Raw genomic sequence first — 25,169 nt, 5'->3', positions numbered from 1 at the left:
AAAAAAATGTTTTTATCAAGAGCCACTTTACCGTCCATTTATTTGCAATGAGATATTTGATATCAAAGGATGTACAAAATTAAAAGATACATATTTATAACTATAACTTCTAAGATATTTATGCTTTGCAAAATGACGTCCTTGATGACCTTGAGTAACCCACATTACCCGGAAATTTAACTAATTATTTAAACTGGCAACACAAAGTGGTACTCTACTCATGCTCAAAGTGGTCATTGTTGTTCTAAAAAGTGTGCAGAAATTAATTTAATACGTTTCTGCAATAGAGCTTTTGACTTTCCAAGTATGTTTTTTTATTTTATTGTACGATAAACAATTAATAACAAAAAGTGCAGTCAGCAATAAAAGCTTGTATCAAAATTTAATTTTTGACAAAAAACTTATTTTGAAAGTTCTACGTATTTGTAGTATGTGTTGTAAATGTTGTAATTATATAATAATTAAGTACACAAAAATATAAGACAAATTGATTTATTTATTGAACAGTAATATCTTCTTGCTTTCTCAATGTCAGTTTTGATAACAGGGAGTATTTTTTTCCAAAATTTTGCGCGTCTTCAATAGTTTCTGGAAGTTTAGCGTTTAAGGTTTCTGGAAGCAGTAGACAACAAGTAACTCCAACTAAAGATACTCCAGCTAAAAGTAATCCTGGCCACCTTGAGTCTACGTGGCGTCCCTGTAAACGGAAGAATTTGATTTTCTTGTAAAAAGCTCCACTTACTTTGTGACTTTGAACCTATTTTTAAAAGCCAGTCCAGATGGAATAGTCAAATCTACCGATTTCATCAGAAAAGAAATTGACGTCAATCACCAATTTAAAGCCCCCTCCAGACTATGCGCGTGAATCGCGGGCGAAGCCGCGAACGCGAGTGTGGAGTCGATTTTCGCAGACAGCGAAATCGGCTTTAGATTTGGGGCGATATTTGAGCGCTCTTTGTTAAAAAAAAGCCTCCACGAGTGAATTCTAGCGACACAAATTGATAATTCTTTCGTCCACACCTCCATTTTACCTATAATATCGGTCATAATCGGCGGTTGAAATCGGCGAGCCAAATTGGCGTTTTTAAAATTCAAACTTCAATTAAATTATGACGTATAAATAACACTTGCACTGCGTGTGCTATCAAAATCGTTGCAGACTTTTCTTGATCTGGTAGGATCAATCAGAATTATTAATTTTGTTTTCAATGTGATGTGACTTACCAAGTATAAAACGTACGGCGCAATAGCTGCGCCTCCACTAGATATAACATTTCCCAATGAAATCCCAGATTGCCTCAGACACGTAGGGTACAATTCCATATTAAACATACTAATAGTGTAATACGTAGATGTAATAAATAACCGGTTTATAAAAAATAATGAAGTTCCAATCCAATGACTTTGGATCCATCCATTTGAATCTAAAACAATATAACAAATATCAATACAAAATAATTAAATCATATAGTCATCGAGAATAAGTATCACTTTGAATGATTTAATAAAAATATATTTTGCAAAGTAAATATTGGTGTAAAAAACTAAAACCAAAATATTACTTTGCTAATCCGCGAAAAGATAACGTGCTAGTCAATCAGTGCTAACCCGTTATACTTACTTGCGTATTTTTACATGCAATTAATATTCCCACCCTCCCACCGCAAAAATAAATACGCAAATAAATATAACAAACCACCACCAAAAGAATAAACCTCGACACGTGTTTCGCCTCTCTACGAGGCATCCTCAGGAGTTGTTGACGGTCTGACGCCCGGCAACGGAATGACCTGTCTAGAATGGTCGGCCATATTTATACCTTGACCACTCCCCCTACCGTGCAAGTGTGAGTGAGATGGAAAAATTCGTAATAACGGCGATGACGCAACATTCAATTGTTCGTTAAGAATCATGCCCCTATTGTTGTACCTAATTATTTCCAGTTGTTCCAGAACACCCAAACGCAATCCCTTTTCGCAAACATGTAAAATATCAAAAGAATGATTCTCAGATAAAGTGTGACCTGTATCTAATAAGTGCTTTGCAAAATTGGACTTCTCTGGATGGTTATGTCTATATGACGCAACATGCTCTTTATACCTAGTAGTGAAACTACGGCCCGTTTGCCCCACATACACTTTATTGCAATCGTCACAGGTAAGCTTATAAACTCCAGACTTTTTCCCATTCTCGATCTTATCTTTGCCATTGCAAAGCTTCGAGTGCAAAGTATTATTTGTCTTAAAGGCCACAGGAATGTCGTTAGACTTCAAAATTTTGTAAATTGCATCAGACAACTTGCCAACATAAGTTATGCTCGCTTTATATTTCTTAATCGGTTCAGAGGATCGTGCCGCATACAACATAGTGTTGACCATACTATTCCGCTTTTTCCTGATGATACCATCCACAACAGACTTATCGTAACCATTCGAAACTGCTAAGTGATAAATATTATTTAATTCAATCTGATAGTGTTCATCAGAAAGAGGCACAGTCAACATTCTATGCACATAACAATGAAAAGCAGCCAACTTATGCTGCCACGGATGCGTGGAAGAAGCCGGGATAACTGTATCGGTATGTGTAGGCTTACGGTAAATTTTGAACTGATGCCTGTTGTTTACTTTAGTGATTGTTAAATCTAGAAAATTCAATGAGTTGTCTTGCTCTAGTTCCTTTTTAAACTTAATTTTTGGATGCTTACCATTAATTTCAGCAATAAATGCATCCAGCAGGCCCATACTACCCGTCCAACAAATAATCAAATCATCAACGTATCTAAAATAGTATAATATATTATTGTTGCCCGCAATATGCTGGTTCTCAAAATGGTCCATAAAAATATCAGCCATTAAAGGACTTAGTGGTGAACCCATAGCCAAACCATCACTTTGCAAATAATACTGTCCCCCAAATCTGAAATAATTTTGTTTCATACAAATCGCTGTTAGATCTATCAATTCATCTACTTCCCCTGGATGTAAACGTTGCCTTTCAAAAAGACCCTTAATAATCTCCAAAGTCTCTCCATATGGCACATTTGTAAACAAACTGTCTACATCCAATGAAAGAAGAACAGCATTATCTGGTATGTTAATGTCCTGGATCTTTTCTATTAACTGCAAGCTATTTTTCAAGCAATATTTCGGCTGGAACTGGGACTTGTCTCTTATAATGGAATTCAACCTTTTTGCCAGATTATAAGTTGGCGCACCCAAATATGAGACCACTGGACGAACTGGGATATTATCCTTATGAATTTTGGGAAGTCCATAAAGAATAGGAGCTCGTGGATTCATAGGCACAACCATACTCTTCTGATGTTCGGTTTCAAAAACAAATGAAGAATTCTTAACTGCTTGTCTAAGATCTTTCTGGAACCCTGGAGTTGGGTCTCTTTGCAATCTCGAAAATCCGTCACCTTGAATAAGGTCTAGTACTTTCTGATTATACTGTCCCTTCTCCATAATCACAATGCAGTTGCCTTTATCTGCCTTTGAAACCACCAAATCACTGTCTTGCACTTTCTGTTGTATAGATCTTAGCAGCAAAACATCAGAATCAACACACGCACTCTGTGCTGGACTAGTACTCTTGATAACATTAGCCACCATGGTATAAATATGGCCGACCATTCTAGACAGGTCATTCCGTTGCCGGGCGTCAGACCGTCAACAACTCCTGAGGATGCCTCGTAGAGAGGCGAAACACGTGTCGAGGTTTATTCTTTTGGTGGTGGTTTGTTATATTTATTTGCGTATTTATTTTTGCGGTGGGAGGGTGGGAATATTAATTGCATGTAAAAATACGCAAGTAAGTATAACGGGTTAGCACTGATTGACTAGCACGTTATCTTTTCGCGGATTAGCAAAGTAATATTTTGGTTTTAATTAGTATGGATTTCCGCAAAGTAACGCCTGATTCTATTCACTATTTGAAAACGGCTTGCGTGGCCGAACAGGCACGACTTTATGTCAAACTAACCAAACAACATCGTGCAGCTGTCCAGAATGTTTGGTTTAACCAACAGTGCAAGCGTTTGAATGTTGTTCCTAATTACATCCATTTCCGCTGTAGTAGTACTTCCAGGGCTGCTAAATTGGCTATTAATAGGGCTCAGAAAATATGGTTGAACGAAGAATCTCGCCACTGGTTTTCAGTAAGGGATAATTTGAAATTGCATCTTAAGGTGTTATATTCAGAACTTTCATTTAAGTTGCATAATCTCGAATTCGATATTCTGGACCAGAAGGCGAGATACTTTGCTTCTGAACTTGCACACCAGATGTATACTACCCAGCTTAACAAATTGCATAGGTTAACAGAGTCGAGTTCTGGTTCATTTTTAAGGAGAAGGGATGTGCAAGTAACAACTCACCATGTTTTCCATCCTCGAGTCAAGAATTTAACTAATGTGGAGTTCTCAGAAAATGAAATTGGGCTTTTAGATAAAGGTTTGAAGTATAATTTCCAGACAAAAATTACTCATAGAACATTAGAAAATTTGGCAGTGGATTCTGAGGTTGCAATAGTGCGGGGCCGTGGTGATGTAGATACAAAGACCATGGTGGCTAATGTTATCAAGAGTACTAGTCCAGCACAGAGTGCGTGTGTTGATTCTGATGTTTTGCTGCTAAGATCTATACAACAGAAAGTGCAAGACAGTGATTTGGTGGTTTCAAAGGCAGATAAAGGCAACTGCATTGTGATTATGGAGAAGGGACAGTATAATCAGAAAGTACTAGACCTTATTCAAGGTGACGGATTTTCGAGATTGCAAAGAGACCCAACTCCAGGGTTCCAGAAAGATCTTAGACAAGCAGTTAAGAATTCTTCATTTGTTTTTGAAACCGAACATCAGAAGAGTATGGTTGTGCCTATGAATCCACGAGCTCCTATTCTTTATGGACTTCCCAAAATTCATAAGGATAATATCCCAGTTCGTCCAGTGGTCTCATATTTGGGTGCGCCAACTTATAATCTGGCAAAAAGGTTGAATTCCATTATAAGAGACAAGTCCCAGTTCCAGCCGAAATATTGCTTGAAAAATAGCTTGCAGTTAATAGAAAAGATCCAGGACATTAACATACCAGATAATGCTGTTCTTCTTTCATTGGATGTAGACAGTTTGTTTACAAATGTGCCATATGGAGAGACTTTGGAGATTATTAAGGGTCTTTTTGAAAGGCAACGTTTACATCCAGGGGAAGTAGATGAATTGATAGATCTAACAGCGATTTATATGAAACAAAATTATTTCAGATTTGGGGGACAGTATTATTTGCAAAGTGATGGTTTGGCTATGGGTTCACCACTAAGTCCTTTAATGGCTGATATTTTTATGGACCATTTTGAGAACCAGCATATTGCGGGCAACAATAATATATTATACTATTTTAGATACGTGGATGATTTGATTATTTGTTGGACGGGTAGTATGGGCCTGCTGGATGCATTTATTGCTGAAATTAATGGTAAGCATCCAATAAGTTTAAAAAGGAACTAGAGCAAGACAACTCATTGAATTTTCTAGATTTAACAATCACTAAAGTAAACAACAGGCATCAGTTCAAAATTTACCGTAAGCCTACACATACCGATACAGTTATCCCGGCTTCTTCCACGCATCCGTGGCAGCATAAGTTGGCTGCTTTTCATTGTTATGTGCATAGAATGTTGACTGTGCCTCTTTCTGATGAACACTATCAGATTGAATTAAATAATATTTATCACTTAGCAGTTTCGAATGGTTACGATAAGTCTGTTGTGGATGGTATCATCAGGAAAAAGCGGAATAGTATGGTCAACACTATGTTGTATGCGGCACGATCCTCTGAACCGATTAAGAAATATAAAGCGAGCATAACTTATGTTGGCAAGTTTTCTGATGCAATTTACAAAATTTTGAAGTCTAACGACATTCCTGTGGCCTTTAAGACAAATAATACTTTGCACTCGAAGCTTTGCAATGGCAAAGATAAGATCGAGAATGGGAAAAAGTCTGGAGTTTATAAGCTTACCTGTGACGATTGCAATAAAGTGTATGTGGGGCAAACGGGCCGTAGTTTCACTACTAGGTATAAAGAGCATGTTGCGTCATATAGACATAACCATCCAGAGAAGTCCAATTTTGCAAAGCACTTATTAGATACAGGTCACACTTTATCTGAGAATCATTCTTTTGATATTTTACATGTTTGCGAAAAGGGATTGCGTTTGGGTGTTCTGGAACAACTGGAAATAATTAGGTACAACAATAGGGGCATGATTCTTAACGAACAATTGAATGTTGCGTCATCGCCGTTATTACGAATTTTTCCATCTCACTCACACTTGCACGGTAGGGGGAGTGGTCAAGGTATAAATATGGCCGACCATTCTAGACAGGTCATTCCGTTGCCGGGCGTCAGACCGTCAACAACTCCTGAGGATGCCTCGTAGAGAGGCGAAACACGTGTCGAGGTTTATTCTTTTGGTGGTGGTTTGTTATATTTATTTGCGTATTTATTTTTGCGGTGGGAGGGTGGGAATATTAATTGCATGTAAAAATACGCAAGTAAGTATAACGGGTTAGCACTGATTGACTAGCACGTTATCTTTTCGCGGATTAGCAAAGTAATATTTTGGTTTTAATTAGTATGGACTTCCGCAAAGTAACGCCTGATTCTATTCACTATTTAAATATTGGTGTATTCAAACCCACTATTTTCGCGAATTGTGACTATGGCCCACATAAGAGCCGAAATGCTAAAGGAAATGGCACCCGTGTAACGGCGCCCAATACGCTCTGCCAGCAAGGCGCCTAGAAAGTATCCAGGAAATTCTGCAAAAGCTTGCCAAGAGGCTTCCAAAAACGGGTTGCCGTCGGACTTCTCACCGGGGGTGAAAAGAAGAATTGTGTACGTTAAGGTTACAATCAATCTGCGAAGAATTTATATCATTAGCCATTAGCTTAGATTTATAAACAAACATCTTTATAAAACTCATTAGTATACGAATACTATGTTTATAAAACTCATTAGTATACGAATACTATGTTATTTTGTTTAAATCATATATCTTACGATATAACTAATTGTAAAATGGTATTAATAGCCAGCCTCCAATGAGTAAACAGAGCGAACACGCCTAGTGACTGAATTTTCCCAATTGGTGGCGTTCTTCGTATTTCGTTCTCAATGTCAGGACTTAACGTAGTCTTATTCGTAACAGCAATCCGCTGAAGATGGACAATACAATCATCTATTTTTCCCGAAATCCATGACCACCGAGGAGATTCTATAATGTTCCTGCGAACAATAAAATTAATAGACTATTTTTCCTTTCTGGTTTGTACTTTGTGTTTTTTTAATTACTTACCAAGAAAAAAACATAAAAAGTAATTGCGACGACGTGGTAATAGACATTAATATTTTCCAGTCTCTAAGCCACCAATACAATAACGGCAGCACGCACATGCCTAAACTTAGCGATGTATTTCGAAGAGTGGTGACTATGGCGCGTCGATCTGGTGCTGACATTTCCATAGATATTACATATGAACTTTGCACAACTGTCCATGTTGATAAGCATGTGACCAGAGCGCCACTTACAAAGAAAATGAAAGAGTTACTTCCCAAAAGCGAGACAATCCTTCCAACAACGATTAAAGCCAAGGAAATTATATAAGTCATTCGACGTCCGTATCTGAAAACAAAATTGGATTAGATAGTGACACCCGTACCTATAAGAAAACATAGGTACTTATATGGAAGTATATGTTTTTGGCAAGCTTTACTTACACGTCTCCAAACCAACCGAAAATCAGAGCTCCAGCTATTTCTCCAAATCTGCTGATTGAGAAAACATTTGCCACATAGAGCTCATCATCACAAACCCAATTATTATCGGAAGCTACCGTGGATTCATACCAAGTTTTATCATATGCATATTTAACACAACCTGGAATTAAAATTCCTAAATTGGCGATATTTTTTTAATAGGATAAAACGTATTTACAATTTCAATAGTTTCATTACTTACTTCTCGTTTCATTGTTTAGGTCAGGATTAACGTAAATTGAACAATCATTGAATTTGCTTCTTCCTACTGCGTCCTTAAACCTGTATATGAAATATTATAGTTTAGGGGGAATCCTTTTTACTTTTAAATCGTTGCCTACGTGAAAATTACAACTTACGTGGGTATGTATTTCGATTTCCATGCAAGTTCACTCACATTTGTAGGTTTTTCTGGAAGCTCACAAGAATGTGGAATAATAGCCAGAACAAATAATAAGTTATTATACGACATCATCCAAAAAAACGGAAGTACTATATTATAAACCAAGTCAAACTTTTTTTGAAATAGACCATTGTCCCCAACTTCTGATAATGCACGATCGTAAACAGTATCCATATTGGCTAGAAATATCCAAAGAACGTAATTGACGGGTATTCACAGGAGAATACTCAAAGAAAATGAATAGTTGCTGGTTTCTCAATATAAAACATACAATTCAGTTTATCAAACATATTAAGCATATATAAACAGTTTTATCTCCACTATATGTTCCCAGGTTCCGACCTACTTTTCTTGTATGCTGTTTTGATTGAATGTTTTTTTTTATATGTAGATAAGTGTTTTGATTTCACATGTTAGTTAGTTATCTGTACAAACTCGCTATTGCGTAGGTACAAAAATCCATACTATCCGTACTAGTCCAATAAAATATATTATAAATGCGAAAGTGTGTCTAATGTGTCTCTCTGTTACCCCATATACATACGACAGTTTTAATCATGGAAATCATCCGTTAAGAGGGTGACAATTATCTAACTTCCACTTCAAAAGATGATTCGATCGCGGTTGAAAGTCGAGATAACTAATATAAAAGCAGAAAACGTAGACATTTTGATTTGTGGGTGTGTATCTAATGATGTTGTAATGCATTGTTTAAATAAACTCAAAACTTATCTCAATGGTGCTTACATAGGCAAATAAATGCCTGACAGCACAGTAAGGTTGTTATAAACAAATAGATTTTATTTATCGCTTCAACGAAATAGTACTACTATACACACTATACACTGTACTATATACTGTAGTAGTAGTATACTTAAAGGCCCCAGTACACAATGGGCCATCGCCGGCCACTCCAAGGGACGCATTTATGCGTTAGAGGGAGCAAGTGATATTGCTATCTCATTCTACCGCATGGCTGCGCCCATTGTGTACTGGGGCCTTAATACATATGAGTTTTACTAGCCCATTTGTCAGCAGAAAAAGGCGCTAAATTCAATGAGTCGTGCATGGGCACATAAATAATACTTATTCTGTAATACATAATACTTGGTCTGATAAAATAATCATGGAGGGTCGCCTCCCATACAAATTTTGAATCTGGTGCTTTTAATTCCTTCTGACAAACTGGGCTGTAACCGCGAAAATCTAAGTTCGCAAATTGCGGGCATCTCGACAGAGAAAGATACCCGCAATTTGCAAACTTCGATTTTCGCGGTAGCCCCTCTGCTTTGCCAGACTGTTATTTTTTCAAATAAAGGGGTATTTTAAATTAATGCACTGGTAAATATAGAGATATTTATCACTTGTGGCAACCCTGTTTAGAGCGGTTGATTGACTCGGCTTGATAGCTTGCCGCCTGCGCGATATCCTGGAGATTTTCGCGCCTCATCTATTTTATGTTTTACATTGCATGTGACATTTCACTATGGGTGCATATTTATCAGAACCGGTTACTGAAAAAGTTTCCAGCGATGAATCAAACAGTAAACTTGAGTGCGGGGCAAGCTCCATGCAAGGATGGCGTGTCAATCAGGAGGTAAGGATATTATATGTAATTGTATCATTGATTCTCGTTACTGTCTATCCACGCAACTAATAATGTTTCATTTATTGCAAATTCGGTTTCACACAAAGCCTTGCCCGCAATTTCATGTTTAGTCTGTAATTTATTTAACTAGCATCTATTGTATGTACCTTTTTATAGTTATAACCTATTACAAGTCAACGGATAGATGTCAAAGATTGTTTTGTGCTGTATATCCCGTGGAAATATATCGCGTAAAGAATCAAGCATCGTTTATATTCACAGTCTTTTCATTGTGTTATCTTTGTTCGTAGGATGCACACAATACAGTGTTAGATTTCGATGAACATACATCTCTGTTCGCTGTATACGATGGCCACGGGGGCGCGGAAGTGGCAACTTATTGCTCCAAGAATCTCCCGGACTATATTAAAAATACTGAGGCATACAAAAATGGGGACATGACAAAGGCACTGGAGGATGCATTCTTGGGATTTGATGCCAACATTGCTACCAAAGAGGTTATGGCTGTGTTGAAGGAATTAGCAGGTATGTGAATCTTATAATGATTGTATACTATGTTGGCTTAGGTAGGAATCAAAATAATTGTTATAAAAATGATTCTATGGAGGCCATTTTTGGTATCTATGCTTCTTAATATAAATCTAAAAGTAACCTTTGTGGTATTTGTGATGACAAGCAAAGAAGAATGGAGAGTCGCTATGAACTTGAAACACTGCTAGGTACATGGTATATAAATTAGTCACTTCTAGCAACAGTTAACATAAAATGATGGAGGTCAATATCATTGACCTCCATCATTTTAAAGTATTTTTCAAACACAATGGGTACGGTGACATTTTGTTATTTTCATACTATGCCATTGGCGTTTCAGATCAACCCTTTATAAAACAAAATAACTTGCACCCCAAAAGGACAAAAATACATACACTTAACAAAAAATATAAATAGTTATGACACAAAAAAATAAAAAGATAAATTTTAATCTCATTGAGTTTCATTATGTAAAACAGAACTCAATTGCAATTGAGTTTGACTCCACTTATCAACCAAATCAATTCTGCTATCATGTAATTTTTTTTTAAATCATGTATTAAGGTATAATTATGTTGCAGTCAAAAGTGTGAACTGGTCAAAAGAACTTTTAACCAACAAAAACAGGCAAAACTGCTTTTGACTGAGCATGTTGGTCAAAAGTAGTTTTACCTGAAAATCATACCTATTTCTGGCAGCAGTTTCGTTTTTAGGGTAGGGGATTAAAATTAACCCTAACCTACCTATCTCTGGGAACAGTTTGGTTTTTTGGGCGTAGCAAAAAAAAATAACCCTAACCTACCTATCTCTGGGAGTACTTTTCACTGATAGTAACAGTCACAATTACTATTAACCAATGATTTTCAGGTAGAACTACTTTTGACCAACATGCTCAGTCAAAAGCAGTTTTGCCTGTTTTTGTCGGTTAAAAGTTTCTTTTGACCAGTTCACACTTTTGACTGCGACATATATACTGTATGTATAGTTAAAAATATAATTTATTTCTAATTTGTACATTTAATCGAGAATTATAAAAAATAATTTCAAATGTGTACTGTACAACCCTATAATTGCTTAATGACATGTGTCACTGTACCCATCATGTTTGAAAAGTACTAAAATTGTGAATTATATTGCAATTAGAAAACATATTTTTTAAGGTCCCCTTTAAATACATATTTTTAAAATGCAAACCCTTTTAAAAATTATGATTGCTTTTGCCTTACCCTCAAAGTAAGTCTATTTTTACTTTCTGTGAGTCACCTTGGCTAGGGTGCCACTGATTTTAATTTTAATTTATTCATGAATAAGCTTACAGTCTAATGAACCAAGGCGCTTATAAGTAATGTTTAATATTATACATGCTATGTTACACTTACACTATAAAATTACATGTCAACGGTACAAAAACAGAAACAAATTCAATTATCAATTAAGTATCAAAATAATATGTCAATAAAGCTAATAAATATTAATTAATCAATTAAATTCAAAAATTCATACATGCCTTTAATAACGTGGTAAGATGCATGATAAAAAATGTCAACGTCAGGTAACCGCAGAGACATATCATTTAATAGAGCGATAGCTCTTGCAGAGGGAGCGTTTGCCGCCCAGCGCGTGCGCCTCACCGGGCATGCGAACAGGCGCCGGCGCCGTCGCGAAACCACCGCCCCACCCTCCCCCGCCGCGGGGCAACGGCGAGGGGGCGGAACAGAAAGACCTATTCTTGACAGTGTAGATGGATTCCAGACTTGGTTGCACAGTAGCTTATAATAATGCACCATCAGTAACAACTTCCGCCGCAACTCTAATGTATCCATCGCTGATACGTGCTGATACGCTGGATGAAAACTTGAAGGGATAAAATACCTTAAATTGTTGTCATTTCAAGTGACATAATAGACTATGCTGTACATAGCTTAAATCTATTACACAATAAATTACAATTGTAATATCTTTTTTAGGTGAAATCAATCCACCAGGACCCAGTGATAATGAGGAATCGGAAGATGAAAATGTTAGCAACTTATACCAAGAAGCACATCTTCCTCTTCAGGTAATAAACAAACGGAATTTAAATTATTTATCTAGTTTATCTATAATCTTTATCTATAAAGATAAACGCCGCGTTCATACTAAGATCCGGCATAATCACAAGTGCCCAGCGGAAGGCTGTTTAATAATAAATGGACCTGAAGTTGGTTAGTTTAAATTGCCATGATTTTATGAGCAAGTCTATGTCACAACATGGTATTTTTCGAAGGCAAATGCATATATGTGTTACAACTTAAATTATCAGTATTTATATGCGTGCCATGATTTCTTCAGGATCCCGTCATCGGATTCTGACTGGTTGACGATATAATCAACTAGATAGCGTATGTTTTCAATAAAAAAAAAACAACGGGTTACACTCTGGGAGTGCTGGCAGAAGTGAAAACTCAATGAATGTCTGCAGCACTATGTATAATTGAGGTTAACGCCATCTAGCGTTATTTCGTCGCATTACTTGAAACCCCTAAGCACATCACTGTTAGTACTCGAGTTCAGTTAGAGGGAAACTCACTAGATGGCATTTAAATCAATAAAGAAAAACTCATTGTAACAGTTTTTCGATCAGGTCACGTGTCCGTCTTACGTCTTACGGTCACGTGACATCTTTTACGAGTTTAACATTTTTTCCCCATCACAAAAAGTGCACAGCGCCGCTAAAGAAGTTTTCACTTCAAAAAATTGTTTACGACAATGATCTAATAGTCTCCAAGTAATCAGTGAACATATATTAATAAACAAAGATTCCGATGAATTGAGAACCTCCTTTTTTTGGAATCGGTTAACCTGTTGAACGCATCTGTCGTGTGCTGTGCGCGTTCTCGTAAACCTTGTCGGAAGGTTGCTATTAGGCTGTAGACGCGCGCGTCTATTGACGTCTTTGGCGGTCAACTATGGCTAACTATGGTGGCGTGATGCTTTTCGCAACTTATTATATATTGGTAAATTGGTATTCCACAGGAAGTGCTAGCTAAGTACGAGAACAAGTTGAGCTCCCTGCACCGCGCCCGGCTCGGCGACACCGCCACGCCGCTCTCCCCGTGTCTGCGCGCCAAGAAGAACCCTGACGAGGCTGGGGGATCTGGTAACATTTCTTGTCATTTTACCTAACTAAAAATACTATCTATTACACAATAAACCTCTTATCTATTAAGCCCTTTTATTCTGAGTTAGAGTATGTCTCTTAGCTCAGTGTGCCGCTTGGCAAAGGCCTCCTCCAGCTCTTTCCATTGGGTCTGTCGTGAGCCACTCTTCTCCAGTTCGGGCAGTGGGGAGACACTCCTCACTTCGGTCGAACTCGGCTCCGTTCGGCTCAGCATTGCTCCGAGCAATTATTAGGGTTGGCACCACTTGACTTCCTTTTGCGTGCACGACCACAGATAAGATAATCACTTGAATTTTGACAACCCTAAATAGCCGAATAACCGAAAATAGTTCGACCCTGAACCGCTGTCAAACTTCGGGTTTGCAGGAAGTGTCCTTTCTGTACGTTAGTACTATTATTTATTCTGTGGTTCGGGCCCACTGTGAGTTTGAGTTCATCCTCCCATCTTGTTCGAGGTCTCCTCTGGCTTTGTGTGCAACCTCTTGGGTGCCATTCCGTTACGATTTTGTTCCATTTTTCCTGCCTGTCTCTCAACATGGGGCCTAAAAATACTTAAATACATTAATTATTAATTGAGTAAGATATATAATACTATGTATAGTCTAAGAGCCGATTTTTCTGTCCCAAGTTAAGCAGACGGATAGGTTTTCTTCCATTGATAACATAACACGATTCTCATCTCATACCTTAATTATTAAGAACGGGTTACTCACGTATTTTAAGTCGGAAAACGCTCGACCCTACCTTAATTCGTTGGATTATGGATTGGTCATCGGACGAGTTAAATGGTAACTGAAAAATCGGCTCTAAGACAATTTCGTGCTTCGAATTTGACAGCTTAACAATATGGTGCACCGGTAATAACATTATGCGGTAACTCTAGATTGCTAAAAGTTTAACGTAAACTTCGAAAACGTGTTTGGCCAATTATAGTAATTTTTTGTTCGTAGTCCAGTTTATTATAAAAGGGTAGAATTCAAATTATGCATTACGCGAATTCTATGGTATACCGCGTGTGTACACGATAAAGTAATAAATTCGTTATTACTCTGACCGTGACCTTGAACTGAGATGTCAACCCACCTAGAGTCTAACTGCAAACCAGAATAACGTGACCCCAGCTAAGACAGAAACCAACAGATTACAACTAAGTCTATCCTGACGCATGTGACTGCACGTAGCATGTGTGATGATAGTTATAGTAGATTTTTATGGCATTTCAGGTTACATGGTAGAGGTTAACAGGCGTTAAAGTTAAAAACGACCAATCAAAAGTATGCCGTGGCTAACCGCGGTTTTTGTCCGTATTTAAACGCAATCAAATTTGAATATGCCATTGGTAACCCTCACTGAGAACGATATATTCATAGCAATGTATTCTCAATAGAAAATAAATTAATAATTTTAATTCAGGTCTCGGAGCGTCGATCTCTAGCGCTTCCGCCTCCGGCTCAAGCCCTGCTGCAGAGGAAGGCCCGTCATGCTCCGACCCTGAAGAAGCCAAACCTGATGAGGACACCGGAGGCGTGTCCTCGACGAACTCGAATGACCAAGATAAAGACGTCAATGGAGAGGTGAGTCATATCAATTCAAGTCAGTTCTAGTGCCTCAACCTTTGGCTCAAGTAGTCATGCTTCATGCTAAAAGCCTGAAGCCAAACCTGAAGAGGACACCGGCGGCGTCTCGTCGACAAACTCGAATGACCAAGATAAAGATGTTAATGGAGAGGCGAGTCATTTTATAGTTTGATAAAGACAAGGTGTTATCTCTAAAAAACCATGGATTTAACAATTTAACGCTGTCACTGCTATTTTGTACGTAGTGTACAGCAACTTTTTGTGACATCTTATCATGTTGTTTGGAAGAGTTAAGTGATATGCCAAAAAAATACAGCAGATTAGGCAAGCGCTACAAAGATACCATGACTTAACTGCTTTAAAAATGTTGGTTCTTAGTATTGATCTTTCTAGTTATTATTGCTCTTTCACACCACAGGTTTCCACAAGCGACTCGGCAAAAGAGTCCATGGAGGTAGACAAATCCACAGCTCCTGACAGCTCTGCCGACAACTGCACACAGCCCAACCAGAGCGAGGACGCCAAGCCCAGCAACGGCGCTGACGTCTGCAACGGAGAGGTCCCGGATTCCAAGCAGGGCGATGGAGAAGAGAGTAATATTACGTCTTCGAATGGATCCACGTCGCCGCAGAAGGGGAAGAATAAAGGTGAGCAGAGACATCTTTCGCTGAGTTGTTATTGTTATCAATGTTTACCCGATGTTCGAAAGAATTCGATGTTGCAACTGCTTTGGCATATTCCTGTAACTTCTGACCAGAAAACTAAGGTGAGGTCTCTGCTATACGATATAATTTTGAATGTCTTCTAGTTCAATGTACTTTTTAACATAAACCACCTCCAACAAATGGATACTAGCATATTCCTCCTCTAAAATTTTTGACCGGGTACTCTCATTAGTTATTTCCTCAGTGTCATGGATTACCCGGACAAAAATCTAGCTCAAAAATAGAAACTAACATTATTTTAATTCTTCCAGCCAAACTGTCACCTGTTTCAAGCACAGACAAAGTCCCCGAGAGGCCTAAGAAGGCCAAACTCCGCCGCGCCGCCGCCGCCGTCTACGAAAGCCTAATGCGGCAGGCCGCGGAGGAAGAAGATGATGAGAGCGACTCCAATGATGAAACCTTCGAGGGTGGGGAAATCAACTCTTCTGATGAGGAGAATGTCAATGGAGTTGAGGATTCTTCTAATGAAGGTCAGTTTTTACTAGACCTGTTATAATGTTGGTTGTCATTTACGAAGGACTTATGTGCAAGCATAGTAAAGATGAAGATGTCTTCAAAACCATTTTGCAACAATTTGACGCTCGGTTACGCCTGACAATTTCAGTAATTCAATGTTGCTTTTCTTTTTTGTGAGTACCATTGGCACTAGTATAGCCAAAGTGACGGTCAAATTCAAAATATACTTTATTCACCTAGGAACAAGCACTTATGAATAGTTATTTGGTATTACATATTATCTTAATCTAATTATCAATTTATTGATGTTAATATTTTTCCATAAGGTAATGTAGCCAATTATATTGGAATATACATCCTTTTTTAGCCTCTTTACCGTCATTATCTATTTCACGCTTATCTACTACTTTTATTTCTAATCTATCAACAAATTAGCAAACAGTTTATCCACATAAATATGAAATGTTTTATTTTACGTACAGGCGAAGAGGAGGAAGAGGATGAAGAGGATTACGACGCAGAATCCAGTGACGAAGATGTTGAGGAGGATCTCTCCATGACCGAGGAGCCCGGCAATGACAGCGGCTGCACAGCTGTGGTGGCCTTACTCAAAGGTATGGCGGTTTCTGAAACATTTTCTAACGTTTTGACCGCCAAAAACGTCTATTGACTCGGCTACAGTCCAATATAAACCTTAAGGGGCCCACAGACTACCAGTTCGTGGATGATATCAGCCTGTCAGTTGTTCGGAACTGGTAATTTTTTTCTTTAACTGACAAGCTGATATCGTTCGGCGGACTGGTAATCAGTGGGCCCCTTTAGTGTGTTCCGACAAGGTTCACGACGCGCCGCACACGATAGGCGTGGCGTTCAAATTCAAAGGGTTAACCTAATAGGACATTCGCATTAACACTAAAAATAGACTTGTAACATAATGCTAACAATGCATGCCACACCAGTATAGAACACAAATGAAAAACTTCGTTTGTTAACATTACCTTTGTAACAAGCAAAACCTTATTTACAAGGAGTACCAGTGCCTGAAGCCTGATAATAATTAGGGCGTTGACCTGTAGTTCGTTTTTTTAGCATTAGAAAAAGGTAAAAGATCGTTTTATGTGTCTTTTAATTGAAAAAAACGTTTTAAAAATAAGTCACGGCAAATATGTAAGAATTATGAATCTAATACGATCATTTATATTATTCTGCTTTTAGCTGGTTTGTTAGTGCACACCGTTGTTGTTCACCTTGCATTTTGAGACTGCGCTGAAACTTGGCACAGTTGGTTTTTAGTTGGTCCTGAGCAGATACAGACCGGGAGACATCGAGAGCCACCTCTCATTTAGTGGGGGGGAGGGGCGAAGTTCGACGCCGCCGCGCTTCACTTGGAGCAACATTTCTCTAAAACTATACCTATTAGGGCATGTGATATATCATTTTCGGATAAATTAAGGATAAGAAATCAATTTTTAGAACAAAAACAATGCACTTTCTAACAAAAAATAAGCATAAAGTAGAAAAGACTAAAAAACGTAGTTCTGATTTTTTATAATTACCAATTTTTTTTAAAAAGCGTTGCAGGAATCTAAAAACAAAAAATATAGTCGTAAAGCTACATTTATTACGTTTAAAAAAATATATGGTTTATTATACAAATCTGTTGATAAATGGGAGATAAAAAAAAATAGTAGATTGTACAACAAGGGCATAAAGTGACCCATTTTTACCCGAGGCAATTTTTTGGTCTGAGCGAAGCGAAGTCCAAAATAGTAGACGAGGGTAAAAATGGATATTTATGCCCTTGTTGTACACTCTGCTTTTCACTTCGATTGCGAGGAAAATAAATTATATTTTTCACGGCAATTTACACCACGAAATTGTCGTAAAGCGAAAGAACATAAAAAAAAATATAAAGTTAGTTAGCGGGAATTGGTTATGAATTCCCGCTAACTAACTTTATAATTTTTTTTTAAGTTTTCAACATGTGATCAGAGTTTCAGACGCTTGGTTTTCTGCCAAGTCAAACATTTCGGAGCATTTTTGAACGATAATCGACTCCTATTTTATGTGATTTACTAAATTTAATGCCAGAAAATACGGATTTCTAATAAATTGTAGCAAAAATAAAATAATATAACAAGTTTTGTTTGTCATCTACACAATTTTATTGCTCAGTAAAATTGTGCAATATGTTTTAACTGTTTGGCTGTTGAGACCGATTACCTTAGTCTTAGAAGAAAATTTTACTTTTATGCTCTAGAGCATAAAATGCGATTTTATGTCGTCTACGCACGACATAAAGGTGCACTTTTTGGGCATGAGAAGTGAAAATAATATTAAGCGTGGGTCAGAGTGATCTCATATGAAGGTGAGAAGGTTACTTATAATTTGTTCTACAATCGTTTATTTTTTTTTAGTTTTTCGTAAATAACTCGTAAACGGTAGCCCACAGCAAAAAAATATCTTTTACGTAAATAATCTGTTTCAGATTTCTTATAATATAAGTACTACTTTTTTTCGCTAGGATCAATATAAAAAAAAATATTGAAGGGAAAAAATAAATTCTAAGGTCCCCTTTTTTTGTAATTCGTAAATAACACGTAATCGTTGGCCAATAGCAAAAAATGTTTTATTACATGAATAATGTACACAAAATTTCCTACAAAAAAGGTCATTCAAACTTTTTAGCTAGGATGAATATTAAAAACGATATCAAAGAGAGAAAATAAATTCTAAGGTCCGCTTTTTAAATATTGATCCTAGCGAAAAAGTTTGAATAACCTTTTTTGTAGGAAATTTTATGTAAATTATTCATGTAATAAAACATTTTTTGCTATTGGCCATCGATTACGAGTTATTTACGAATTACTAAAAAAGGGGACCTTAGAATACTGGAACTAAAACTGGAACCTCCATGTGGAGTCGGTGTGTAAAAAGTTAAGGTCTATATTATGCAAATTTATCAATTTAAAACCTATAGTAAATAAGGCGGTTCTATTTACACTGTACCACGCATTAGCAGATTCTGTGATAAGTTATGGATTAGTGGCATACGGTCGCACATTTAAAACCCAACTTGATAAGATCCTTAACTTACAACTTAGACTTGTTAAGATATTAGTAGATAAGAAAACTAAAGAAAAATGTAACAAGCACTATAACCAACTTTTTCAGAGCTGTAGCATTTTACCTGTTCACGAAAAACTTAAATATCTGTTAGCTGTCGAACAGTATATGTGTCCTAAATTTAAGATAGTAAAAATATACAACAGAAGTCTAAGAGAATCTACACGAAAACGATATGTCGAGCCACAAGCCTCCAATTATTACGGCCGAAGAACAAGGCAGTACCTAATACCGCGTATTTTTAATGTCATACCCCCCGAGCAAAATTTTTCAACAAAAACAATATTTAAGAAAAAAATTAGAAGTCTGTTATTAAATAGTTACGCTAATGCAAGTTAGTCATATTTAGTTTAGTAATTAGCATAGTATTAAGCATGAAGGTATAAACATTTAGGTATAATTGGGTGTATTTCATTCGCCAACAAACTGTTTCGCAGTTTGGCGAAGTTTTGTAATAGTTTTAAGTGTTTTTTGTTTATTAGCAATAAATTAAAAAAAAAAAAAAAAAAATTACTTTCTCCCTTCAATATTTTTTTTAAATATTGATCCTAGCGAAAAAAAGTGACAATTATTTTATAAGAAATCTGAAACAGATTATTTACGTAAAAGATATTTTTTTGCTCCGGGCTACCGTTTACGAGTTATTTACGAAAAACTAAAAAAAAAAAAACGATTGCAGAACAAATTAAGTAACTTTCCCACCTTAATATTATGTTGTATTGAGATCACTCTGATTCACGCTGTATATTATTTTTTATCTCCCATTTATCAACAGTTTTGTATAATAAACTATATATTTTTTTAACGTAATAAGTGTAGCTTTACGACTGTATTTATTGTTTTCAGATTCCTGCTACACTTTAAAAAAATTGGTGATTATAAAAAAATAAAACATACGTTTTTTAGTCTTTTCTACTTCATTCTTTTTTTTTTTGTTAGAAAGTGCATTATTTTTGTTCTTAAAATAGATTCTTCATCCTCAATTTATCCGAAAATGATGTATTACATGCCCTAATAGGTATAGTTTTAGAGAAATGTTGCTCCAAGTGAAGCGCCGCAGCGTCGATCTTTCCCCCTCCCCCCCACTAAATGAGAGGTGGCTCTCGACGGACCCCGGTCTGTATCTGCTCAAGACCAGCTAACAATCAACTGTGCCAAGTTTCAGCGCATAGTCTCAAAATGCAAGGTGTCGTGTCGTGCACTAACAAACCAGCTATAGATGGTCAAGCAAATCTTGTCAGTAGAAAAAGGCGCGAAATTCAAATTTTCTATGACAAATTCGCCGCCTTTTTCTACTGACAAGATCTGCTTGACCAAGTATATTTCATAAGTAATAGTTACTGATTTTTAAAAAGCGTTTTTAATTAATCATTTCAAGATCGCTTACCTTCTTTCTAATGCCTAAAAAAACAAACTATAATGTCAGTCATGATTCATTGGAATCTCGCGCGGTTCTGCCATTAGTTCTGCTTTTCGACACATCCATTCATGGAGTCGTGATTAAGTACATTCATGGCTGACTTCCTTACAGGTAATGAGCTGTACGTCGCGAACGCCGGAGACTCCCGCTGCATCATATGCCGAGAAGGCAAAGCCGTCGACATGTCCATAGATCACAAACCCGAAGACGTTCCCGAACTGGAGCGAATCACAAAAGCGGGCGGCAAAGTCTCCAACGACGGACGCATTAACGGCGGCCTAAACCTCTCCAGAGCCATCGGCGATCACTCCTACAAGCAGAACAAGGAATTGGACGCCAAAGAGCAAATGATCACGGCTCTGCCAGACGTCAAAACGTTAACCATCGACCCCATCAAGGATCAGTTCATGGTTCTGGCTTGCGACGGAATATGGAACTTCATGTCTAGTCAAGATGTATGCGATTTCATTCTGCCGAGGTTGGCGGAAGGGAGGGAGCGGTTATCTCAAATTTGTGAGGAGGTACGTGGTTTTAGCTTTGTTACGCTTTATATTGTTGTTGAATCTTGCTACGCGGTACATAGTACCTCATTATCCCATTGACACTCGACACTTACGCGTTACTGACTATTGGCATCTAGATTCTAATTCGTTGCGAATTATAACGTTAGGTATCAATAGCCATTTTAATGTTGGCTAGAGCTGGGTCGTTTCGAGTTTTCCGTGAAACGAAACGTAACCGTTTTTTTAAATCATGTAACTGTTTTCAAAAACAGTTTCTAAAATAACTGAAACTAAATCGCATTGAAGTAATAAAACGTACAATACGCAATTCACATTTCAAAAAAACCTAATTTGCATCGTCTCACAAATGTCTAATATAACTTGACCCCTAACTTCAGTACTTTATAAAGATAAATCGATAGGTCACATGTAAAATGGCCAATCAATTCGTGATGCTAGCGAATGTTCGTTAAGCGTCGTGAATCATCAACGTTGTTCAATTGACGCTACTTTCGCTACTTACTTTAATATTACGCATTTAAAGATTCCTTAATTTAAACCCTAATGCTTAGAAAATAGAGCACTTATTTGTCTAACGAACATTGAAGTTTTTAAATATAATGGCCTGGTAAAAAGCGCGCTTAGCGTCTACCTGAACAAAGCTCAATCCGTTTCGTTCCGTTTTTATCTCTATCTCGCTCTCTCGTTAGCCGATAACCTATATCTGTCCCTGCTCATCGGAAAACGAATAAAACAGTTTTAGAGCTGCGTTTTGCTTTGCGATAGTTGCGTCCGTTATGCGCGACTATGTTATCGTATGTCGCCGTCTCTTTGTCATCGTTTTTATAAAAACAGTTTGTCGTTTCTACCACAAACTGTTATTTCGTTACAGTACAAGAACGTGTTTAACTTTATGTTTTAGATGTTCGATCACTGCCTGGCGCCGGGCACGATGGGCGACGGCACGGGCTGCGACAACATGACGGCCATCATCGTGCGCTTCAAGGACGGGCTGGTGGCCGACGTGGCCCAGGCCGAGGGCCGCAAGCGCTCCGCCGACGCCGACGACCAGCCCGACTCCAAGCGGCAGAAGACCGACGACGACAGCTCGCAAGTGACGTCCAGTGTGTAAGACTGTGTTCGCTACACTTAGTATTGTGATATTGTTTGATTGAGACTGTAATGTGAAGGAATGCCTTTTGAAAGGCGTGTTGCTATTTAATTTCTTATGTTTAAATGATCTTAGTCTTCTCGTAGTCAGTTCAATCATTTTTTGTTTTGGATTATTTAGTTGTCTGTTTCCCAAAATATCTGCTCCAAGGTAAAATTTTCCCAGATCGTCCTTACGCCATAAAACTCATCTAATAAGACATGTTTTTTGCAACATATGTTTCCCAAATAACCTGTTCTTTTGACATCCTTACGCTTCTTATTCTGTCCGTTATCTGAATCACCCATTCCCAAAATATCCTGTTGCTAAAAGACCCAATAACGCAAATTTTCTCAGTTGTCACATTGCGGGTCCTGATAGACGCCAGATGACTACTAGCCGTTTCCTAAAATGGTAATGGTCTGGTAATGAGGGTTTCTTAGTAAAATTATATTTTTGCAAAAACTGGGAAACGAAGTAGGATAAGGATTTTTCAAGAAAACGATAATGTCGGGATAGGACGTTTTGGGAACCGATCATTTAGAAAAAAATATGAGTAATGTCCAAAAATCGTTATCTGGAAATTGAACATTCATTTAAGATCGGAAACGGTTATATTGGGAAACTGATAGCACAATCCTGGTAATTTTTGTTTACATGCTCCCTCTGAAGTGAAGTTCTCATCCGGTGCTTGTTATGGGATTAAAGTAAGCAAAAAGTGTCCTTTTTTTTGTAATATTTCGTTTTCATTGTAATTTTAAAATTAAATAAGAGGGAGTCAATTGAGATCTTTATCTGCATCTTTTTGACAATTGCAAGTAGCTTGTAAGCAGCTAATGTAAGTTAAAATAGTGATTCAATCTACGATTTAACATTTATATTCATTTTTGGATGAATATTACGTACATATTTTTTTCACAAGAACTATTTGGTCGCTAGTGGAGGCAAGTTTTTAATGTTATAGACATTTCAATGGTAATTTAAATAGATTGACGTAAGCGGGAACTTTCCTTATAATGTATGTATTAAAAATGTAAATGACTATGCTGATCTTAAGCATGTGAAGTATTGTTAGAAGAAACTAAATTATGTTCATGTTTTGGTGTTTGGATAATAAATTGTGGATTGGAATGAAATGTTGATTGAAATCAATCGTAATCTAATTCAATTGCCTTTGTTAATTGCTTTATATAATAAGTAGTATATTTTTGTAATCACATGTGTTTATAAACAACATTTAGGCACTATGTAAGGTTAGTTGGTGTACGATTAATTCCATACGATGTATAATTAAAATGTTCTGTCTCAATTCATTTGAGTAGCCTGGTGTTTACTGACTGAATTACTGTTCGATAACCATGGGTTAATTTTCAATCAAATACATCGTACCAGGAAAGACTGTTTAATTAATTTATGAAGCTGGATTATTAATATACTTACGTTCATAACCCCATTTATACTACATTAATAACATTTCACGTGTGTTTCGAAGAAAATACATTTTTACAGACTGTTTGCTAGTTTTTCTTGCTAATTATAAGGTAGTGCTTACAAATAAAATAAAATAAAAACATTGACTATCGTAGTTGAGTTAAATATTCGACAGTTTCCATTTGTGTCGCCTCGAGAATCTGAAGGGCGTCATATTCACTATCCAATTGCTCGAGAATGATCGTTTTCTCATTTATCTGGGCCTGAAACCATTTTCAATATAAAAAATATATTCAATGAAGAAAAAAAGCATATGGAAGCGTTTTGTGAAAATCCAAATAGCAATTGCAAGTGATAAATGTTCTCTAATTAGGATTAAACTTGCCTGTAATTTGGCTTGTTCAGTTTCCCGTTCTTTAGCGATTGATTGCAGAAGATTCATTGAACCAATCGCAGCCATTTTCTGTTTCTCTACGTTCTCGCCAAGTTCCGTGAGCATGGCCAGCAGTGAATTGATTATCTTACCAAAATCTTGTATCTCTACAAAATAAAAGTTCTGCTTTGCATGATCCATTATCAGACGTTACCTTCAGGGAGAATCGGCTAGTTAGAATTCTATGATAGTACTTACTAGTCTCATAATCTTTGCAAGTATCTCTCACGTCTTCTGTCTCTTTTAGTATGGTCGGTTCTAATACCCTAATTTTATTTATATCATCGTAATAGAGATGAGCTTTTTCCAGTTCTTCTGCCATTTTAGCTAGCCTGATATATTATTCAGTCCTTATTGCAGTTCCAATCATGTTCAGATATGCACAATAAAAATGTTTGTTGTCATTCGAAGGATAGTTGCATAGCAACCGTTGCTATTCTGCTACCATCGGTACAAGTCAAAGGTCAAAACTCATTCGAAACATGCGCAAATCGGCGCCAAAAAAACCATTCAATCATGTTATAGCCGTTACACATTACCGCACTGCACCGTGTCCTTAGTAGTGTGTTACGGCCAAAGAATATAATACTCACTAGGAGGTTACGGCCTTCGAGCAACACCGGCTTCCGACACATCGGAAGTTACGGCTATTAAACTTACTTGCGCTTGCAACTGCCAGGCTACGCTTTTATAAAATTCCTGTAACTTGTATTGTTTGTAATTGCAGTCTGTGTCTTTTATATTCTAATAAGATTAGAAAGAGAGGCATATACTTAGATATTATAGGCTACAGCAGACTATAATCAGCAAAGAATATAATAC

At 37.1% G+C, this 25,169-nt stretch overlaps 3 protein-coding genes across 3 annotated transcripts; 1 reads left to right on the top strand and 2 right to left on the bottom strand.

Moving 5' to 3' along the window:
• Positions 1-496: 496 nt before the first annotated feature.
• On the bottom strand, positions 497-8,561 carry LOC134793051 (organic cation transporter protein). Its single transcript, XM_063764574.1, has 8 exons — positions 8,183-8,561; positions 8,026-8,105; positions 7,785-7,944; positions 7,363-7,689; positions 7,068-7,292; positions 6,707-6,924; positions 1,225-1,424; positions 497-697 (listed from the first exon to the last, which is right to left on the bottom strand). Exons 1-8 carry the CDS (start codon positions 8,398-8,400, stop codon positions 497-499), a joined length of 1,629 nt encoding a protein of 542 aa, XP_063620644.1. The 5' UTR covers positions 8,401-8,561.
• Positions 8,562-9,602: 1,041 nt separating this feature from the next.
• LOC134792885 (uncharacterized) lies at positions 9,603-23,996 on the top strand. The gene is made up of 10 exons (XM_063764322.1): positions 9,603-9,823; positions 10,126-10,360; positions 12,334-12,425; positions 13,382-13,505; positions 14,940-15,100; positions 15,522-15,750; positions 16,080-16,298; positions 16,767-16,898; positions 20,942-21,351; positions 22,256-23,996. Exons 1-10 carry the CDS (start codon positions 9,713-9,715, stop codon positions 22,463-22,465), a joined length of 1,923 nt encoding a protein of 640 aa, XP_063620392.1. The 5' UTR covers positions 9,603-9,712; the 3' UTR covers positions 22,466-23,996.
• Positions 23,870-24,758, bottom strand: LOC134792887 (intraflagellar transport protein 20 homolog). The gene is made up of 3 exons (XM_063764325.1): positions 24,546-24,758; positions 24,300-24,454; positions 23,870-24,177 (listed from the first exon to the last, which is right to left on the bottom strand). The coding sequence occupies exons 1-3, from the start codon at positions 24,667-24,669 to the stop codon at positions 24,061-24,063; spliced, it is 396 nt and encodes a 131-aa protein (XP_063620395.1). The 5' UTR covers positions 24,670-24,758; the 3' UTR covers positions 23,870-24,060.
• Between the last annotated feature and the right edge of the window lie 411 nt (positions 24,759-25,169).

The sequence above is a fragment of the Cydia splendana genome, chromosome 8, assembly GCF_910591565.1.
Source record: "Cydia splendana chromosome 8, ilCydSple1.2, whole genome shotgun sequence".
Lineage (NCBI taxonomy): Eukaryota > Metazoa > Arthropoda > Insecta > Lepidoptera > Tortricidae > Cydia > Cydia splendana.
This window is presented reverse-complemented; position numbering and strand designations above follow the sequence as displayed.

Coding starts and splice junctions, on each gene's coding strand:
- LOC134792885 (XM_063764322.1), top strand. CDS start 9,713: ATGGGTGCATATTTATCAGAACCGGTTACTGAAAAAGTTTCCAGCGAT. Junction 10,361..12,333: donor TGTGTTGAAGGAATTAGCAG/GTATGTGAATCT, acceptor TATCTTTTTTAG/GTGAAATCAATCCACCAGGA. Junction 13,506..14,939: donor TGACGAGGCTGGGGGATCTG/GTAACATTTCTT, acceptor ATTTTAATTCAG/GTCTCGGAGCGTCGATCTCT.
- LOC134792887 (XM_063764325.1), bottom strand. CDS start 24,669: ATGGCAGAAGAACTGGAAAAAGCTCATCTCTATTACGATGATATAAAT. Junction 24,455..24,545: donor TTGCAAAGATTATGAGACTA/GTAAGTACTATC, acceptor TTTATTTTGTAG/AGATACAAGATTTTGGTAAG. Junction 24,178..24,299: donor CTGAACAAGCCAAATTACAG/GCAAGTTTAATC, acceptor AAATGGTTTCAG/GCCCAGATAAATGAGAAAAC.
- LOC134793051 (XM_063764574.1), bottom strand. CDS start 8,400: ATGGATACTGTTTACGATCGTGCATTATCAGAAGTTGGGGACAATGGT. Junction 7,293..7,362: donor CTTTTTATGTTTTTTTCTTG/GTAAGTAATTAA, acceptor TATTGTTCGCAG/GAACATTATAGAATCTCCTC. Junction 6,925..7,067: donor ATTTTACAATTAGTTATATC/GTAAGATATATG, acceptor AATTCTTCGCAG/ATTGATTGTAACCTTAACGT.